Genomic DNA, 21,629 nt, shown 5'->3' with positions numbered 1-21,629 from the left:
ACTGAATTTTATTTCCTTTGGTGCCCACCAAAGTCCTGTGACGTCAGTCGCCCACCCTCGGCAGGCATTGACCCCCCCCCCACATTCCCAGGGGAACGCCTATAAAATAAAGGGCGTTCCCCTCCAGATGCCCCCTGCCCATCACCCTCCCCTACCCATACAAACACTTCGGTGACTGGGATAGTCATACTGCGGCCCTGCACATACACCACATAGGTCCCCAGTGCGAATATCCTGGGGACTGATCATGGTTGAATCGAGCCCTTTATTCCCAACCACATGCACACGCACACATTCATTCTAGGGTTCATTTTATTGGGAGCCAATTAACCTATCAGTATATTTTTGTAAGGTGGGAGGAAACCGGAGTAACCGGAGAAAACTCGAAGTACGGGGAGGAATTGTGGGAATTGTACCCATGACCTCAGTGCTGTGAGGCAGTGCCACTATCATATAGTAATTAATTAGGGTGAAAAACTTAATATGCTTAAGAGGGACAATTTAGAGGAAATAAGAGAACACAGTTTCAGCACTTTTTGCTGGCAGCAAGCCCCACACATACTACCTTCTTTTTTAAAACATATATAGTGCAATGAGTACACATATCATAGTTTCCTACCCTCCTGCATTCTGCAGGAGACTCCATGAAATATCAGCAATCTCCCTCTCTCCCTCATTAGTCTAGCAATCTCCGTCATTTCTCCTAGCCCACATTACACTTACATTTTTTGGGAAAAAAGGAATGAGAGACAGATACATTTACATTGAATCATCAGCACCATTTCCCAGCACTTATTATACCAAGTATAGTAGCTCTTGTTAACTGCTTTGGGGCTCATCTACATTTGGATATAAGTCATTGTAAAAGATTCCTATCAGATGTAGCACTACACACCCACGCTTCTAGGTGCCACGTTCACAATCTCTCCATATATGGAACTAGACATGCCCTTTGGGTGGAGCATGACACGCCCCCTCAATGGGGCGCTGTGCAAAATTCTGCTACCAACTATAATCTCCCTAAAACTAGTTTTCAAACGTAGGCAAGTATGACACATATCGTCCACCCGTGGCCATTGCAGATACTGGTCTCACCCAAAGTCCTGTAATGAAATCTTCTCATGATGACAGCTACAACCTGATTGGTGGCTAAGGGCAACAATATCTCTTTCCGTTTGTTTTGATAATTACATTTCTTTCCCTCAAGTCTAGCAATGAGGGTCAACACTAAATACACTGCCCCAACATCTGATGAAGCAATAGTAGTGTAGGGCGAGACACACTCACCTCTAGCTGAGACTTCTGCACAGTCAGCTGGCTGTACACCCTTGCACCCTCTTCTCCGCAAACTTTCTTCAACTCCTCCTTGTTTAGAGAGAAAAGTTGTGCTCCATTTAAAATACCCAATTGTGCTGATGTCCTGTTAACAAAGAAACAATATCACTAAGGTCAGATGAGCATCATAGTTAGATGTACAAACCTTGACACATAATTGCACAGGGTCCGATTCTATGTTGGACACAGCCATCTTTGTACTTTTAGCTGAAGTTGCATCTGTACAGTATACCCTTCCCTGGTGTACTGTGTAGCCTTGTACCCAAATGTGCAAGGACTGCACTTGCATACCTCCCAACAGTCCCGTTTTTTGCATGACCGTCCAATTTTTTTGGGAAGGTCCCATGTCCCTCCCGGGGCCGGCAGTGTCCCGCAGGGGGAAGGGGCATTTGGGAGTCCCCCCAGCCTGAAGGAATAGACACTGTGCGCATGCAATACAGAGGGCAAAAGGGGGTGTGGCCTATCAGCTGAATCATTTGCATATGACACACCCTTATTTTCATAGACCACACCCCCTTTTCGGTGTGAGCCGCGGCTATAGCTGTGCTAGGGGTTCCGTTCCGTGCATCAAGAAATTGGGAGGTATGCACTTGCAGTATCTATACATGCTGCATTACCGTGTGTTGCGGTTTTGGATGATTGTGAATTCACAGCGGGGACTGCGCATGTGTATAAGGGAATATGTGCAGGTCTTCTCTGCAGGCATCCTCAGAGACTTGCATAGTCTCTGAGGCGATATCGGCATTGTGGGCGTACAGGAGGCGGGCAGGGGGCGTAAGCATGCGGAAACGCTGGGTGCTTCCAGGAAAATGCAGGGCATCCCCATGTGAATGGGAGCGGAAACCGGCCTTCACAGAGCAGGGCGCCACTAAACTAAGTCACCAGTGAGTGACTTGGATTAGCGCGCTCTTCCGAAATCATTCGATGGTCAATGATTTTGTCCACCCATTCAGGCTGCGAATTATCCAATTGCAGCGCTGCACGGGAAATATGCAAATATCAGGCGGCGCTACAAGGCTTGTAAAGCAGCAAAATAATGGAGCACTTTTGCTGGGGAATAGGGTTAGTATGGCTAATTATGTACTGCGCTCTGGGAGTATAAAAGTTAACAACTAATATATTTTTTTAACGTTATTAACCATATAGAACAGTAATGGGGAACTTTAACCCTCCCAGCTGTTGTTGAACTACACATCCCAGCATGCCCTGCAACAGTCTTGCTATTTGGCCATGCTTAAACTGTTAAAGGGCACGATTGGATGTGTAGTTGAACAACCGCTGCAGGGCCGAAGGTTCCCCATCTCTGCGATAGAACATCAACTGTGTCCCATTTAATTACTTACCCTTTACTGAAGCCCTTGGCATCTAGCCAGGCTTTGACCTCCTCTGGCTCGGACTGGAATGTTAGAGGAACATGAACTTGCTGAGTTTTTGGCGCTGCAAAATTCCTTTTAGGTGGCTGCTGGTGGGTGATTTTCTTTAGGAGCTCATCATTCACTTCGTCCATGTGGTGAATTAGTTCTGTGTGGAAAAGGAACTGTCATAACCTAGACCTAACTCTGCGCTCCATTATAATCTAGCAGGTGGCAGCCAATCACTGTACAGGAAGCTGCAACCCAGAAACTTCCACTGTGAGATCTACTGACGTTTATATAAATGACCAGTGATGTTAGAATATATCATGATTCATATATACATACAATAAAATTGATAAAACGGTGTCAACATTTAAAAGGACATATATATGATTACAGTTAGCGGCCACTGTATTCCTAGTATTGGGTAGAATTCGCCGCTGCAACCAGAACATTCTGAATTCTCCAAGGCATGGATTTAACAAAGTGCTGGAAATATTCCCAGTGGCATTGAGGGTGTGATAGGGGCGCCGTTACTAATTATATGGGCACAGATTTGATTAGAGGGTGAGCTGAGTCTTATGCTGGGTACACACCAGAACGATCATGTGAGCAGATCGTGAGAGGACTTGATGGGCACATGATCTGCATCCGATCCGATCCCGATCTGTACCCAGTTTGCTGGGTTGTTTTCAAATACTGACTGCAGCAGGTAGGATCAGCAGGGACGCCCATTGGAATCGGATATAAAACATGCCAAAAGATGCCCAATTACATACAATCGGTCAAGATTGTATCGAAGTTAGGGAAATTGAGGCCAAATCATTCTGATGTGTACCCTGCATTAGTCCTGAGTCTGAGTGCAAATTTGCACAACATCAATCAGCTCTGAATAACCCCCTATGTGTGTGAGGTGGGGGGATAGCAATTGCACTGACTGTCCGCTTCCCCCCTCTGTCTGACTCTGGCTGAGGGATGCTGCACATGGATATGGCAATATTTAAATTGTTAACCTGTCAATTAACAGCGACAATCTATTTATAAAGGATAGTGTTACTTCAGGTAGTGTATTAATTGCCAGCAAATAGCTTTACGTAATGAGCAGATTCCTTTACCCCCGGGATGCCAATGTGATCGACAATGTACACAGGTTTTGCTTGCACCTTCAGAGCTGGCACTTCATAGTGCTGCATCGGGGCTGCAGGTGGTGTGCTGATGTTTCTCTCATTGAGTAGCTCCATTTATGTTTCCCAGGAGTAGCGACTGTATGATACAACCTGCAGGTAATAATTCCGCCCCTGAGGGACACATTTACAGTACTCTGGGGATGTCAAAGCCACTGACCGCTGAATATAAAACAGCAATAGTAATAAATGCTATATCAGGCTCAATTGCATCGATTGCTTTTTCTTGTCAACAATTATCAATGTCAATCCAATGAACGGTGACGTGTTTAATGTCAACATGCCAAGCATGTCGATAGAATGACCATGCTGACATTATGAAAATCAACAGAAATCCTAATTTTTATATCACCAATGGACAGTCATCTTCTCAAGAAAAACTGTCTACTTCTCTATCTTCCAGATTCAAATGAGGGGACTTGGTGTAAGAGACAATTAGGCCAATTTTCCTTTAAAGACCAAAATTAAATGACATTATATGGATTTGCAAACAATAAAAAGCCCACAGATACAGGTTCCAGGGAGTAACTTACTTTCTTTGTTGTTCTGGTTGGTTGACCAGCTTCCTATCTCACTTCCCCACTTTTCACCGGCGTAACTGACAGGAATCTTGTAACCGGGGCTCACAGGCCCTCTGTTCGCTTCTTTGTATTTGGAACCAGACTGCAACAAAGAAAGGATACCCATTTTACCAATTCAAATAAGTATACTGCACTAATATAGTTTACTATAGTCATGAGGACAAGGATTGGACTAGTGTGTTCTCTGAACAATAATGTTGCTGATTAGTGGAGGATTTCGTTTGGTACTTGTGTAATATCTGGGCGCCCGATTTTTTCATTGTATTGCATCGCATCACATGCAATATAGTGGCATACAATTCATGCGATGCGATTTTTTATTGTAAAAAAACATTTTTTATTGTATAGTCACCCATGGGTGGTTTCATACTCCCACTATCCAACTACGCATGGAGTTGATTTTATATAGTGTGGCGAGCGCAGCGAGCCACTAAGCCCGAAGCGTGGCGAGTGCAGCGTGCCCCGTGAGGGGACGCAGAATACATGTAAAGTAATCCGCATGCGCTCGCCACGCTTCGGGCTCGGTGGCTCGCTGCGCTCGCCACACTATATAATATTAACTCCATGCGTAGTTGGATAGTGGGGGTATGAAATCACCCATGGGTGACTATACAATTAAAAATCGGGTCTTTACAATGAAAAATCGCATTGCATCGCATGCCTTAAGTAGTGGCATGCGATGAAAAATAATACACAAGTACCTTTCATTTTACTTCTTTTCTCTGACATGCCTTTATGTATTGAAAGCGAAACACGCATCAGTGTGGTGTTGTGCTTCTAAATAATGCACATCAAAATCTGTTGTATGAAGGTTATGGGGAGTATCCAATTAGCTACTTTTTCAGCTGTAAAAAATGTACTACTTTTCTCTCTAATGGACAAAACCATGTGAACTGCGGGGGGGGGGGGGGGGGGGCGGAGGCAGATGTAATATGTGCAGGGAGAGTTAGATTTGGGTGAGTTATTTTGCTTCTGTGCAGAGCAAATACTGGCTGCTTTATTTTTGCACTGCAATATAGTTATCAATTTGAAGTACAAACCCCACCCAAATCTAACTCTCTCTGCACTTGTTACATCTGCCCCCCCTGCAGTGCACATTGTTTTGTCCATTAGAGAGAGAATTTGCCTTTGCGAGTGAACCAGAATAAGGCCCTAAATTCCATGGAGTCCCAGGATTCTCGTGGGATCAGCAGCACGCCTGCACTGCCAGAAGAGTTACCCCTTAGGAAAAACACCGGAGCCAACATATTTCAACCCACACTATGGGTATTACCCACGCTGAGCAGATAAGCCTTATCACCAGATTTTTAGAAATGGCGATTCACATTTCTAAAAGCACTGCTGACACTTTCCAAGTGGCCTGTGGGTGAAGTAAAAGTGCATTGAAATAGATGAGAAGGAAGTGATTATATCCAGATGGCTCCAAACACAGCAAAAGACCATTTATCTCATTTACTGGCGGTAGAGTTATTGGATAGATTTATACGTCTTCATATAAGAAAGATTACCATACTATTTCTACTAATTTTAAAGCACCGGCAGGTAGGTGTGTTTCTTTGTACAAACATATGTGAGCTACTGAAGACTTAAGTAAGCCCTGTATTAAGAGATTCTTGTCCCTTATTAGGAACACTGGCTGCTACTGCATGTTGAATAGTAGCAGCCCAGTAACACGATTCACTTGTAATTGGTTAAATCAGCCTTGCAGATATGGAGTATGCACCCATCAGGGGCAAATGCAGGATTTTCAGAAGGGGGTTTCCAGAGGGCGGAGCAAAGCACGGAGATGGACACTTAGGTGACCCAGTATATGCCGGGTCAGTTAAAGTGTTATAGATAGATCAAATGTATATAATAATAATAAAAATATATGTATACATATCTGACAAAAACTCCAAATAAAGGAGTTGTAACGTTGCTGAAAAAGACCATGGTTGCAGTCTCGTTTATTTAAATCCCTATTACAGACCAGAGTGACACTGTCTTTGTATGTACGTATATATATATATATATACATATACATATATATATATACATATATATATACATACATATATACATATATATATACATACATATATACATATATATATATATATATACATATATACATATATATATATATACATATATATATATATATATATATATATATATATATATATATATATATATATATATATATATATATATATATATATATATATATATATATATACAGGTTGAGTATCCCGTATCCAAAATGCTCGGGACCAGGAGAATTTTGGATAACGGATTATTCCGTATTTCGGAATATTTTAATATTTCAATGATGTATTTTGAAGTATCTTGCATTTATGCTGTATAAACACATAATATACACACAAATATATTTTATTACCACATAAAATACACACAAACATATTTTAATTGTTCAAAAAACAAGGTTTCAAAACGTGAAACAATATGTGTGTACTATCTCAGCACTGAATTTGAATGCCAAGCAATCATTGTCTTGCACATATATAGTGCCACTTACATATCATGTCCCCAGTGATGCTGTTACAAATGTCCCCAGTGAGTTTTTAGCAAAAAAATAATTTTTTTTCACTTTCTGGCATGTCCGTATTTCGGAATAATTCGGATAACGGATATTCGGATACGGGATACTCGACCTGTATATATTTATTATACACATACATATACATACATATATACATACAGGGGCATCAACAGCAGTGTAGACCCCTGGGCATAACAGTGTATTGGGGCCCCTACCGATCCTCCAGCAGTAAGGGTGGGGGAAGCTTTGATGTCCTGCGGGTGGCAGGGGGTAGTATATCAACCGCTCAGCATGTAGGGCCTGGATCAGTAATTTCCACTAATTACCCCTTTACATTTACAGATCGTGGGAGACGAGGTGAATAAAGGGAGCATTTGGCTGAATGAAGGGGCCCTGATACATAACTTCCAGGGTGGTAGAGGATGTTTAATATGCAGAGGAGGGTTGTATAGTGGAGTGGGCTTTTTATCCATAATTTTCTGGTGGGAGGACAGCTTGCTTGACTGCAGATATCTCCAGTTCACAGAAATAGATTTCTTAGATTTTAATGGAATTAAAATCTAGAGAATCCCACCTTCTAAATGGTAATGGGGACTAGGGGATCAGATTTCAGGAGGCAGAGCAATCTGCCAACGAGAATATAAAACTACATACCAGGTGTGTGGAGCTGGAGCAGTAACCAAATGCTGGAAGGCCGATATCTTTGGTTCTGGGCACAGTAGAGACAAGCTACTAGAGTCCATCAAAGGGGGAGAGTCCCAGCTTTTGGAATATATCATCAGAAAAACTCTAAGTCAGACAGAACCTGAAATATCTGACTAAGAAGATCAATTAATAGGCTTGGATGGGGACCACTGCTTTGAAGTCAAATATCTCCGTCTCCCAAGGGCCGATTTTTTAAATTCTTATACCCCTGGAAAGAGGGGACCCGCAGCTTTCAGGGTACTCAGAAACCCCCCTGCGTGCGCTACTGCCCATGGGACCAGTGGCCATGCTGTTTACTAGTACTACTTCTCATGGGTCATAAGCAAAGCTGGGGGGCTCACTTTGATCAGTGAGTCCAGACAGGGAGCTCACACCCCTGGATATCAGAAGAGCCATCATCTCTGTCATGATATTCAAAAACTTTGTGTGCGGTGCCAGACTGGACAGGAGCACTCAAAATTGATAATGCTGGTTTTGAATACAAACCATGGAAGGCCCAGATATCCTTAAAACAGGCAAAGACATGCGCTTGTCTTGTACACTGACCTCAGATGCAGGGCCCCCTAAGAGAGGATGGGGCCCATGTGCAGACTCTGATTGGGCAGCCTTCTCTCAGGCAGTGCAGTAGACTCTGTATGCCAGAGTTCTACTGCACATGCACAGGTCTCCAGGAGCATGGAGCCCGCGCTGCATACCCAAAGTCACAATGTGGCCCATGCACGAATCACCAGAACATGGCTGTGGTGGGACATTTTTACAGTGATTTTTGCCACTGTGCTGAAAGCGCCGTACCGAAGGAGAGGTATGATGTATGGGTGTGGGGAGTGCGGTGTATGGACTCCCCCTACAACCAGGGGCCCATGTGCACCCATTATAAATGGGTACGAAACAAACCAAACCTAGGAACCCTTGGCCTGATAATTAATTGGCAAGAATTAACTCTTTCCTATGAGATCGCATTTTCTAGAATACTTAGTGCTGGCACAGTGAATAAATTAGTAAACTGTTGACCCGAAGCCTAATTTTTAACCTGCAAAATTGCCCAAGCCTGAATCATCCTCCCCTGCACTCTGTGGGATAAAGCATCAGTCTCTAACTCACCCTGGCCAGGAGCAATGGTGGGCGCTTAGCAGGATACAGGGGGATTCTGGTCCGTTCGCACGGGGGACGATGTTCGGCATATACACAGCCGCATTTCTGCGCATGTGCATACGCGGCGTCTGGTGGACATGCAAGGCTGCAAATTGCAGCCTTGCGAATCAACCAGAATAAGGTCCATAGCTGGGGCACTAAGAAAGAAACATTGATAAAGCAATACCTCTAACCCAAGGCTTCAAGGGGTCCAAGCCATCCAAACTTTGGGGATTCTAAACGGACCTGTAGCAGATGTGCAAGAGGGACTGCCACATAATTCCCAGGAGCTAGCCACCACCACAACAAGATGAGCAGTGGAATCAGCATAAACCTGGTCCAGCGGCATCACCGAGATACCTCTGTTCTTCATACCTAGCTGTGTGAGGCTTTTGTCTCCTACAACAGCACATAAATGCCCCTGATCGGCCAGGACACTACACTAACCTGACGCCCCATGCAGCTCCTGTATTAGCTTGTTTAATATTTAATGTCCCTACACTCCTGTATCCACTCCATACTCCAATAACTCTGAGATTTGCATATAAAGTCTGTCTCAGTAACTAGAGAATCATATCTAGAATCTACTACAATCAATTTAAAACTGGTGATTGTCTTTCATCCATCTCATTTAACATCTCCTTGTAGCTCTGGGAGCAACCACTTGGCAATCATACAGTATCTGCTTAATTCACTTTTACATCTCTGATTGATTTTCAGAACTCTCTGATTACTGTTACGTTTAAACCCTGATCACCATACATTGCTTTTTATCCTTAGAAACCTGCACATTCTCCTGTATCCCATGTATTTAATAAGAGTGTAATGAGCAAGAACTATGGGGTAATTCAGACTTGGTCACTAGGCTGCGTATATCCAATGCTTAGCAAGCAGGTAAACGCGCCCCGCCGAATGCACGCCCCCTCGCCACCCGATTCCCAGCGCTAACTTGCGTGAATGTGTATGCTTAGACATCCACTTGCATGTGAACACAGAGACAAAAAACATTTGATGGTTGCTTACCATCAAATTATTTTTCCTCTGGTCGTAATGAAAAGTAAGCCAGGACTCACTTTTCATTTGAATGGTTCCCAACGAATTGGGGCAGACGCTGACATCATGTGACATCAGCCTCCCACCCTGTGCAGGCAGGGGCACGCCTGCGTTACAACATGCCCGCCAAGCGTTTCCACTCACCATTATTGTGGGCACGCCCATGAAACGATGAATGGGCCCATCGAACGCCCCCTGCCTGTCACTCAGACAGCGAACGCCCCTGCAAATACAATTTTTACCGAAGATGATCGTAGCTGGGGTTCGCACATGTGCATAATCGCGCAGACCCCCCCCCATCGCGGATGGGGAAGAATTTGGGCCTGTGCGGAGAGTTTTGAATCGGCTCCTGTGTGTTTATCTGTTTTTTTCGCGTGTTACACAGTTCTAACCGTCCCATCATTTGGTCAGTATCTGTATTTTGCAGTCTGTACTTGTGTGATGGGCCTGGGTTTCAAAGGAGCCTCCATTTACCATTCCATACGGCCCATCTGTGTCATCTGTGGACACTACATCGAGGATATTGTATGGGACGTAACCTTCCTGCCCAATCCTGTTTCTTAATTTCCACCACTGTTTATTGTCCTCCAGAATCTGCAAGATAAAACAGACAATCAAGGTCCAGCCAAGAACGGAGTAATGATACAGAGTAAGAATACAGAGTAATGATACAGAGTAAGGATACAGAGTAATGATACAGAGTAAGGATACAGAGTAAGGATACAGAGTAAGGATACAGAGTAAGGATACAGAGTAAGGATACAGAGTAAGGATAGATCAATGTCAACTTGTAATAATGCACTGACCTCCAGGACTTCATCTTTCAGCACTGACAGCTCATTGGCGTTTCGGGCAGTGAAGTCATAACGGATTTTGGCGCATTTCTGTGGCTGTGCCGGCACTGGTGCTTCATAACTGATTACAAAGGGAAATGAGAAGTCTCATATAGAGTCTCTTTTAGCCCAAAGCTAAATAATGGTGCAAAGCATCTTTAGGTTGTAAGCACTATGTACTTTTTCCAAATGTAATAAAGTCACTCACAGTGTTCCAGGGATGCCGGGGGTGGTACCTCCCCCTGCCAAACTCCTTACCTGTCAGCAGCAGCAGCAGCAGCAGCTTTTCTCCCTAGCCCATTACTCCCTGCTGTGTGCTTTGATGGGGCCAGTTTCCCCTGCCTGCACGATGTTCACGGAAATGGAAGATCCCACTGATTTAGGGGGGGGGACTTTGACTGAGATTTGCCCCTGGCTATGCCCTCTGTGCACTGATGCACATTCAGTGTTTTTGGACAGGGAGTGTAACCGCGCCAACACAATTAGACCTTGCCCCTATAGTACACAGGCCTAGACCCATTCTCTATGACTTACCCGCCCAAGAAGCATTCCTTTAAACTCCTGCATCACAATTGCTGGATGTACTTTGAGCCTGATTCAGGCTGGCTTGCTAAGCAGCGTATATTCACTGCTTAGCGAGCTGGAAAACGCTGCCCGCCGGGCACACTCCCGCCCCCCATTCCCAGAGCAAATGGCCACATTTGCATGTGAACAGATGTGTGCGCTTACACATCCTTTCGCATGCGGCTGTACGGGCAAAAAATCATTTGATGGTCGCTGACCATCGATTGATTTTTTTTTTACCCATTCGCAGTCATTCTGGACTGTCTTTTATTTGCCACGGACATGGCCGAATTCGGGGCAGACGCTGACGTCATGTGATGTCAGCCACCCGCCCTGAGCAGGCTTCCACGCGCCTACATTCACATGGGGATGTCTAGTGTTTTTTCGGGCGCACCCACCTGTTTGTGGGCATGCCCAGGAAATGCTTGGCGTTCCCATCTGACAGCCGACTATCCGCCCCCTTCCCAGCCGCATCTGTGTGAACACCTCGGCGAGTGTGATTCTCGGCGAAGGCGTACACACAGTGGGTCTGTACATGCGTATTTTCTCCATACGCATGAGCAGACCCGCAACATCGGTCCCCGGACCGAATTTGGAAAATAGCGAGCCAACCTGAATGAGGCCCTTTGTACCTTCATTACATGGGACTGATTTCTGCAGCATATGGATACTGAGTGGAATACCCCCTACAGCAGCTTTATACAGTACATTTACTTGTATACAGCTGTATACATCTGCTGCCGATAGGTTATTGGGGAATAACAAACCACAGTTTGCAAATCAACGCAGCTAATTGACGGTATGGACGCACCCTTGGAACAGGTCCTAATGCTGTGTGTGCTACTATAGGATTGCTTTATGGCAGAATGGATTAAAATTTGAATATGAAATTTGCACCTAATCCATTTTTTTACATATTTATATATTATTCTTGTAATAAATTGTATTTATTTTCTACAAATGGTGCAATAATATTATTTACACAGCCAGCGCTGATATCATCTTTTACTACACACAGTACTGTTTAAATAATCCTTTACGACCAATTTGTCACCATCCCTACATCATGCCCTGAGTGTATGTCCATAAAGCAGCACAAATCCTTCCTATAGTCCTGCAGTATACTGTTGCTGTAGCTGGGCTCAGTGCTGCCTGCAGAGCATGACTATATACCCGCATACACACCTGGAGAGTTTGGTGCTAGGGTTATATTCTGGCTTCAGTTCTGGAGGCAGGGATTGTTGTTTGAATGATGGTGATCGGTAGGGATTTCCATTAGGAGGAGGAAGCTGAAAGACAATATGCCACATGTCAATCACAGGTAACTCGTGTGAGGCTGACATAAAACATCACCCAGTATATAAAATCAGGGAAGCGACACATTACTCCTGACGATTAAAGGCAGAATTAGACATGAGCATTTGTTTTGTCACATCACTTCCGCATATCCCTTATAATTCTGCATAGTCTGTGGTGAGACAGTCCTGTGAACTGCTATTTTTCTGTGCTTTGTGTTGGCATTAAACATTTCTGTTGAGTACGATAATTGACATGTGATGTAGAATACATGAATGCAATGTCTCAATAATTTTTTTTTTTTTTTTTTTAAACAAAAAACATTTCTGTTGCCTTTTCTAATTTTCCATCCCACTCTCTCCCATACTACTGGTCGCACCCCATTGTCTGTCATGGGCTTATTTGTCAGTTTCTACCATCTATTTCCTGGTTGTATCCAATAGGAGAGAAGGAGAAAGGGGCTAAAGTTGTGATGGGCAGTGAAACAGACAAAGGTAGAGGTACAAACCTAGGAAAACTAGGAAAATTGAGGACTTGTAAAGGCTAAAGTATACGTTTTAAGATATAGGGGGTAATTCTGCTTTGTTTGTAGATTATAAAAAATTGCATATTGCGCTTTTTACTAATGTACACACATGCACGAGCCTAATGGCTGCGGGGGGGAGGATTGTCAATGGGGCATCGAATCAGCATTTGGGGAGTGGGGCTGCCGCAGGCCGTGTGATGTTACTGCAATCCAAAATATGAAGGGCTTGCGTCGGCGCTACCCTATGTAGAAACGCGCTCATACATATAATAGACTGCATTGCAGGGAGAGACCAGGGGTGTGGGGTGGCCTTGCCCTGTGCTGGGGGGGCACATGCTGCCAAGGAGAGCTATAGTTTTGGCAGCATGGAGGCATAGATCTTGCTAGCAATGCATGCAGGACCAATGGAAGATGTTGCTGACTACACACGGGTTGCGCATCCTCAGGGATTAGACAATGTGTCCGATATGTCAGTCCGATCTGTGTACCCAGCTGCATGTGTGGAATAAAAAGCAGGATATAATCTTGTAAGATTTCAAGATGAGAATGATAGCAGAGCTGATTACAACAATGAAGATGTCAGGCATGAACAAGGCAGGAACCCAATGGTCTATGTAATGAGACATAAGGGAGTAACAGGCGGGATACTGGACAATCAGTCAGGATACTCATCAGGAGTTATTTCATCTTTACTACTGTGGAGTGTTCCAGAGGAATAGATGAGGCTTCCCCTCTAGTTTATCCAGGGAATGTAACCAAGTCTATTACAATGATACGTTTGTACCAGTCCAAGGATAACACATCAATTTCTTAACTAAATACAAGTGGTTACATGCAGTCTCACCTCTTCCTGGGCCTTGGATTTAATCATCTCTGGTGGATATCCCATATCCTGCTCCCAAGGTGCTCCCTGGAAGATATCCAGTGGTGGTTGCCAGCCACTATTAAACTTTGGAATGTACTGAGGTATTATGGGCTCCTTTGGCCATTCTATCCTGAAAGACACAGCATAAGAACCAATATTTAGCTGAGTTACTTGTCAGGCATAGTTTCTGTTGTGTTCTTTCTATACTGCAAGATTTCAAGGGTATGGTATAACCCTCTGACAGCCAGGATTACGATGGTCGTTTCTCGACATTGAAATCCTAACTGTCAGAAGTTCGCGGGCGGGGATCCCAACTGTCAGGAGTTAGCATTCAAGCCAAGCTGCGGGCTCGGTGGTTTGCTGCGCTTGCCACTTATTCTTTTCTCCCTCTATTGGGGTCATGGGCTGCAACAAGGGAAAACAGCCCATGCAAGTCGGTATTCAGACTGTCTGGCTCCTGACAGTCGGGATTCCAGTGTCGGAGAAACAACCGTCGAAATCCGAACTGTTGGTGAGTTATCCAGCACCCAGATTTCAATAAGATAGTCCATTCGGGTAATACCACCCATACTGATGATACAGTGGAAACTGTGTTCAGGAAAAGTCTCAGGACTGTGCCATTGTGGCAGCTGTTGTACCTACGCACCTGCAAAATGAAATGGGCAGCCACACAGTAAAAAAAACAACAACAACAACAACAACAACAACAACAACAACACCACCAATGATAAACCTTTTTCCAATATTTCCCTTTTGATGAGTCTTTATCATTTTCAGTACTTTAATATGAGCATTAACACATTGGGGGAATTCAAATGTCGGTACTTATGTATTATCTGGGCTCCCATGTTAAATGCACCCCATTTTTTCATACCCCTACTATCCAACTACGCATGGAGTTGGTTTTATATAGTGTGGCGAGCGCAGCGAGCCACCGTGCCCGAAGCGTGGCGAGGGGACGCGGTCTCATAAGAAAAACAGGAGCCCAGATATTACATAAGTACCCAAATGTCTTATTGTTCTCGATCTCCCGTCAATAGGAGATCACGTGGCGATATTGAAATGGTGATTTTTATCACAGCAATCGCGAGTTGAAAAAATGTTGCCCAACATTTGAATTTCCCCCATTATCTGAGATTATTCTGCCTCCACAGCCTGTTGTAAAGGACACAAGGGGCCATTTACAAGCAGGGCTATGGACATCAAGTGACTACATAGCGATCTAGTTTCATAGTATACAGCTCTGCATTCAGAAATCCATCCTGTGCTATTCTTCGTTCTCTTTTTACTTTAATGCCTTCTAACTTACCTTGGTCTGGTCCACTTTTCTCCAAGAGACTCCCAGAGGAGCATTTCTTTTGGGGTCAGATGTCCCTTCAGGAAATCAGTTGCATCTTTGGATAATAGAGGACAGGTGATCGCTTTTCCCAAATCTGGGCCTCCAGAGCTCTGAACTATCTACAAAAGACATCACACACACAGGCATGGTCATATTATCATGAGACAGGACGTGCCCCAACACAGCTGTACTTGCCCTGAGTAAACTTTACATACATAGTGCTATGAGCGTCTTAACTAATGGGCGCCCTACCCCAGGGTATGCACCGGGACCTTTATTCTTACTGGAACAATGTTTGGGCCTAAGTAGAGAATGTTCTCTTTAACATCATGCTATTTTGTTGTCTTTCCATTACAACTAGAGTTAACATATCGTTTTTTCGTGTATCTTCTTATGTACACACTGATAGTTAATAAAAGTATATAAAATAACAAATGGGCTCCGAACTAAATACTGTGTATAATAGTTACATGAGATCATGAGATAGGATAGGATTTATTAGCTAAGCATCATAGAAAAATGAAACATAGTTACCAGTTCCAAAGGACCAAAGAGAAAATGGATCAGCTCGGCGGAACTTGGGTTCTGAATATGTTTTTTTAACTTTGCCTAACACAAAACATAAAACAATGTAACAGAATTTTTTTTGGGGAAAAACAAAATATGATCATAACATAAGGCAGATATCCTAACAAATCAAAATATATAAATATAGATAAAATGATGTAAAGTATATATATATATATATATATCGAGAAAAAGAAGGCCACACAATGCGCTCAGTGAATTTAGTTAAGCAGCAAACCTGAGGGGGTCCCCTGTTAGATAGGACCCAGTATAGAAATAGAGAGAAAAGGGGTTTTCAGGGTGCGCTAGGACCTTTCAATTATTTAAGACAGTATGGTTTAAAATAGGAAAAATTTAATAAACATTTGCTCACAGAGCATAGCAGTATAAACAAAGGTCGAATTGATACACTTTACAATGTATAAAATGACATAAACACAATTCAGGTCAACAGTCGAAATGCGCCCAATAGGCCCAACGCGTTTCGTCGTGAACACGACTTCCTCAGGGGCACAATACAACAGTAGGCAACGATGGTCACACAGTCAATGGTTTAGGGTTTGGACACCAACCAAATATAGAAATTTCACAAAGAGGAGATGTCCTTAGGTGATTATAACAATGTCCACCAGCTTGTTTACAGATGGATAAACAAATAGAGAAACCATTCAAAGTTATACGGCTATAATGACCACTTTCAATTGTAGATAGATAAGGGGAATTAGTAGCCCAATGGAAAGATGTGTACTGCTCAGCTCCAAAAGTGAGAGCTGAGCAGTACACATCTTTCCATTGGGCTACTAATTCCCCTTATCTATCTACAATTGAAAGTGGTCATTATAGCCGTATAACTTTGAATGGTTTCTCTATTTGTTTATCCATCTGTAAACAAGCTGGTGGACATTATGTTATAATCACCTAAGGACATCTCCTCTTTGTGAAATTTCTATATTTGGTTGGTGTCCAAACCCTAAACCATTGACTGTGTGACCATCGTTGCCTACTGTTGTATTGTGCCCCTGAGGAAGTCGTGTTCACGACGAAACGCGTTGGGCCTATTGGGCGCATTTCGACTGTTGACCTGAATTGTGTTTATGTCATTTTATACATTGTAAAGTGTATCAATTCGACCTTTGTTTATACTGCTATGCTCTGTGAGCAAATGTTTATTAAATTTTTCCTATTTTAAACCATACTGTCTTAAATAATTGAAAGGTCCTAGCGCACCCTGAAAACCCCTTTTCTCTCTATATATATATATATATATATATATATATATATATATATATATATATATATATATAATGCTTTGTACATATAGGGTCAGATTAAGTAGCAAAATCGTGCTGGCTTTTTGCTTACACCTTTATGGGACAGGAGCAAAAGCATGCTGGGTTTTCCTGCACAGATACTGTAGCTCATATACAGTGGTGTATCCATAATGGATGCAATGGGGCCAAGTTCTTTCAATTCCCATGTTAGAAGCTCTGCACAAATCAGAGCGACAAATCGTACAGTGCCCATTTAGCTGGTTATTTAAAATAGTTATGTCAAATAGAAACTCTGCAGGGAGAATGGCTGGGGTGCCGGACAGTGTCCCGACAGTTGGGATCCCGACAGTCATTACCCCGAAACTCGGGGTCTCGACAGCCACCAGCTATTCTCCCTCATGGGGGTCCACGACCCCACAGAGGGAGAATAGAATAGGTGGCGAGCGTAGCGAGCCACCGTGCCCGCAAGGGGCTTTGTTGCGCTTGCCCCACTGTCTGAGTCCGGCCACTGTCTAAGACGTCGGGCTAATGACTGTCGTGACCATATACCACACCCGAATGGCTGCAGCACAATGGGCCTTATTCTAGTTCACTCTTAGGCAAATTCCTTCTTAGCTGGACAAAACCATGTGCACTGCAGGGGGGCAGATGTAACATGTGCAGAGAGATTTAGCTTTGGGTGAGTTATTTTGTTTCTCTGCAGGGAAAATACTGACTACTTTATTTTTACACTGCAATATAGATCTCACTTTGAAGAAAAACCCCACCCAAATCTAATTCTCTCTGCACATGTTACATCTGCCCCACCTGCAGTGCACATGGTTTTGTCCAAGCTAATTTGCCTCCAAGAGTGAACTAGAATAAGGCCCTATGTTCCAGAGTCCTGTTCATACGCATAGACTCTGGCACTTCTTGGCACCACTGGCCAGAGAAAAGGTGGTCCAGACAGCAACTGCGTACAGGCCCCCTCCTCTATTAATATGCCCCTGGCCGTGTAGTATTAGCTTGCAAATTCCCATTGGATCCAACTTATCCAACCTATTGAATAGGATGTAAGGTACTTGTGAGTTATCTGGGCGCCCGATTTCTAAATCGGGTCGGATCGGGCACATCGCATCGCATGCGACCATCGGATGCGATGCGATGCGATGACCCGATTTTTCCATAGGAATCAATGTTAAAATGGACTGAGTCCATTTTAACATGGAATTCAATGGGAAAAAGGGGTCCTTTTCATACCCCTACTATCCAAGTGGGCATGGAGCTGGATATAAACCTGTGGCGAGCGTAGCGAGCCACCGAGCCCGAAGCGTGGCGAGCGTAGCGAGCCCCGCGAGGGGACACAGAATACCGTCCCCTCGCGGGGCTCGCTTCGCTCGCCACGCTTCGGGCTCGGTGGCTCGCTACGCTCGCCACAGGTTTATATCCAACTCCATGCCCACTTGGATAGTAGGGGTATGAAAAGGACCCCTTTTTCCCATTGAATTCCATGTTAAAATGGACTCAGTCCATTTTAACATTGATTCCTATGGAAAAATCGGGTCATCGCATCCGATGGTCGCATGCGATGCGATGCGATATCGCATCGCATCTGATTGTATGCCTTAACTTAAGGCAAACAATCAAAAAATCGGGCGCCCAGATAACTCATAAGTACCGGATGTTATAACTTCAGAATAGGAAGCTGAAGCCTGTTGTATCATTAGTGTACACAAAAATGTATACTGTACGTTTCAGTCATATGTTTTTATTTTCAATTGGACATTTATGTAAAATTAAGTAAAACTGTGGAAATAGACTATTCTCTTTATTTTTAAGCAATTGTACAGTTCGGACTACATAAGCACAGTCTTCATGTCATAGCAACATATGAAACAACAATACTTCCTGACTAGTAGCCTACGGTATTTACCATATGATGGAGGAGGAATGGTATGGTTAATGTGGCAAGATATTTTGGCACTACAAGGCAAACATATCCATATGCAATGTTAATGCTCTGCAGCGCTCAGTTTATCATGTTTCTTGACAGCACATTAATCTGAGGTTTAGGCAGTGCCGTGTCATGCAGTTTCTGACAGCAGATTAATCTAAGACTTCATGAAAAAATGGGGAGCTTTCCTGTCCTCCAGTTCTACTGTGTGTTCCATTCCATTAATTGTGTTCATTGATAAATCCAGGTATATTTATACTCAAGGTAGCAGCTTATTCTGCATACCCGAGCTTGTGGCCAGAGCAGGATGCTATCCCTAAGACCTAAAGCTCCACTAACTGTTTTATTGCATGATTGAAGTAGATTTTTACCATGAGGTTAATAGCCAGCTTGATCTTCTGAAAACAATCTATAAACTCCAGTTCCGTAGGTGGCTTGGAACGTAGCGTCAGGACTCCCTCTGTGAGAAGCCAAGAATCATTAATAGATATCTTATAACGAATTACCTTTATACATGTTCTAAAAACATAATAATAATTAGTGTTTTGTACTAAAGTCTACACCAGTGATGGATAACCTTGACACTCCAGCTGTTGTTGAACTACACATCCCAGCATGCCCTGCTACAGTTTTGCTATTTGGCCATGCCAAAAAAGTGCGGGTGCCGGGGGGGCTGCGGGGCTATTGTAATGCCGCCGCCACAGACCCGCAGATTTACCTGTATCCGCTGCGGTGGTCCCGGCCTCCTGGCTTCATTCTGATGCTATGGAGACGGACCATCAAAAAATGTTCGCCCACATATAGCAGATGGTTCTCTGAAACTGTCTGCTGTATGGGGGCGGACATTTTGTGATGGTCCATTTTTCATAGCATCAGAATGAAGCCAGGAGGGGAGTCGGGACCACTGCAGCAAATACATGTAAATCTGCAGGGGATGGGGGGGGGCACATGGGTGGCCGAGGGTGGAGGGTGAGGCGCTGCTTTATTATCGGCAGGGGGGGGGGTGTTGTGTTTGGGGGCTTAAATTATAGTTACGCCAATGGCATGCTGGGATGTGAAGTTCAACAACAGCTGTAGTGTCAAGGTTAGTCATCACTGGTCTGCACATTATTTGTAAAAATAAATACATTTAAAGTGGTTTTATGATGATGGTGTAAAATATTGCTTGTGCAATTGGATGTTGCACATGCTCACTTACCTGATTGCAGATCTCCGGTGGTGACATTTGGATCTGACAGTCAGTGAGCCACCATAGAATGTTTCTGGAGGTAACGGTAATAACTAATTGTGCAGTATTCAATGCCGGTGCGAGCGGCCGGCGAGGGGGTTAAACTGCGAGGATCACAGAAAACCAGTGATCCTCGCAGTTTAACCCCCGCGCCGGCCGCTCGTACTATGCAACGTTCCGGGGGAATCCTCACAGTCACAGAACTGCGAGGATTCCCCTAAACTGCGAGAGCCGCGGCTAGTGCAGCAAACTCGCTGTAATTAGCCTCGGCTCTCGCAGCTTTTGAAAGCACATTCGCAAATTCCCCCTCGCTCAAAAAACGGAGCGAGGGGGAATTTGCGAATGAGGGGGGGTCAGTTGAATACTGACAGGGTGAGCGGTGACTGCGAGCAAAAAGTCCTGCTCGCAGTCACCGCTCGCCCACGGCATTGAATATATGCCACTGTAACCCTAACTGTCCCCTCCTGTAGCCTAACCACAATCATCCCCCTAGTGCAGCGGTTCCCAACTTTTTTACTCATTCATAGCCATTCGTATCCCTTGAATAGGCTTAGACTTAAGCTGCAGAGGGGACAGTAAGAAGGTATAGGCTGCAGAGATGATAGTTAGGGTTAGGCTGCAGAGATGATACTTAGGGATAGCCTGCAGGAGGTGATAGTTAGGGATAGGCTGCAGGAGGTGATGGTTAGGCTGCAGGATGTGATGGTTAGGGTTAGGCTGCAGGAGGTGATGGTTAGGGTTAGGCTGCAGAAGGTGATAGTTAGGGATAGGATGCAGGAGGGGACAGATAGGGTTAGGCTGCAGGAGGTGATGATTAGGGTTAGGCTGCAGAGGGGACAGATAGGGTTAGGCTGCAGGAGGTGATGGTTAGGGATAGGATGCAGGAGGGGACAGATAGGGTTAGGCTGCAGGAGGTGACGGTTAGGGATAGGCTGCAGGTGGTGACGGTTAGGGTTAGGCTGCAGGAGGTGACGGTTAGGGTTAGGCTGCAGGAGGTGACGGTTAGGGTTAGGCTGCAGGAGGTGACGGTTAGGGTTAGGCTGCAGGAGGTGACGGTTAGGGTTAGGCTGCAGGAGGTGACGGTTAGGGATAGGCTGCAGGAGGTGACGGTTAGGGATAGGCTGCAGAAGGTGATAGGGTTAGGCTGCAGGAGGTGATAGTTAGGGTTAGGCTGCAGAAGGTGATAGGGTTAGGCTGCAGGAGGTGATAGTTAGGGATAGGCTGCAGAAGGGGACAGTTAGGGAAAGGCTGCAAAGGGGACAGATAGGGATAGGCTGCAGAGGGGACAGATAGGGATAGGCTGCAGAGGGGACAGTTAGGG

The 21,629-nt window shown here is 44.3% G+C and overlaps 1 protein-coding gene across 3 annotated transcripts in view; it reads right to left on the bottom strand.

Moving 5' to 3' along the window:
- The window catches only part of EPS8L2 (EPS8 signaling adaptor L2), a 192,228-nt gene that overhangs the window by 3,774 nt on the left and 166,825 nt on the right, over nucleotides 1–21,629 (bottom strand). For all 3 annotated transcript variants that reach the window (XM_083165378.1, XM_083165379.1, XM_083165377.1), the window contains exons 11-20: nucleotides 19,452–19,540; nucleotides 15,844–15,918; nucleotides 15,280–15,428; nucleotides 13,950–14,100; nucleotides 12,469–12,572; nucleotides 10,693–10,801; nucleotides 10,361–10,480; nucleotides 4,408–4,537; nucleotides 2,679–2,856; nucleotides 1,288–1,420 (exon numbers count right to left, since the gene is read on the bottom strand). In XM_083165378.1, coding sequence (XP_083021504.1) covers nucleotides 1,288–1,420; nucleotides 2,679–2,856; nucleotides 4,408–4,537; nucleotides 10,361–10,480; nucleotides 10,693–10,801; nucleotides 12,469–12,572; nucleotides 13,950–14,100; nucleotides 15,280–15,428; nucleotides 15,844–15,918; nucleotides 19,452–19,540 — 1,238 coding nt within the window. The remainder of the gene's footprint in view (nucleotides 1–1,287; nucleotides 1,421–2,678; nucleotides 2,857–4,407; nucleotides 4,538–10,360; nucleotides 10,481–10,692; nucleotides 10,802–12,468; nucleotides 12,573–13,949; nucleotides 14,101–15,279; nucleotides 15,429–15,843; nucleotides 15,919–19,451; nucleotides 19,541–21,629) is intronic.

This window comes from Crinia signifera, chromosome 11, assembly GCF_055691185.1.
Source record: "Crinia signifera chromosome 11, ASM5569118v1, whole genome shotgun sequence".
NCBI lineage: Eukaryota > Metazoa > Chordata > Amphibia > Anura > Myobatrachidae > Crinia > Crinia signifera.
This window is presented reverse-complemented; position numbering and strand designations above follow the sequence as displayed.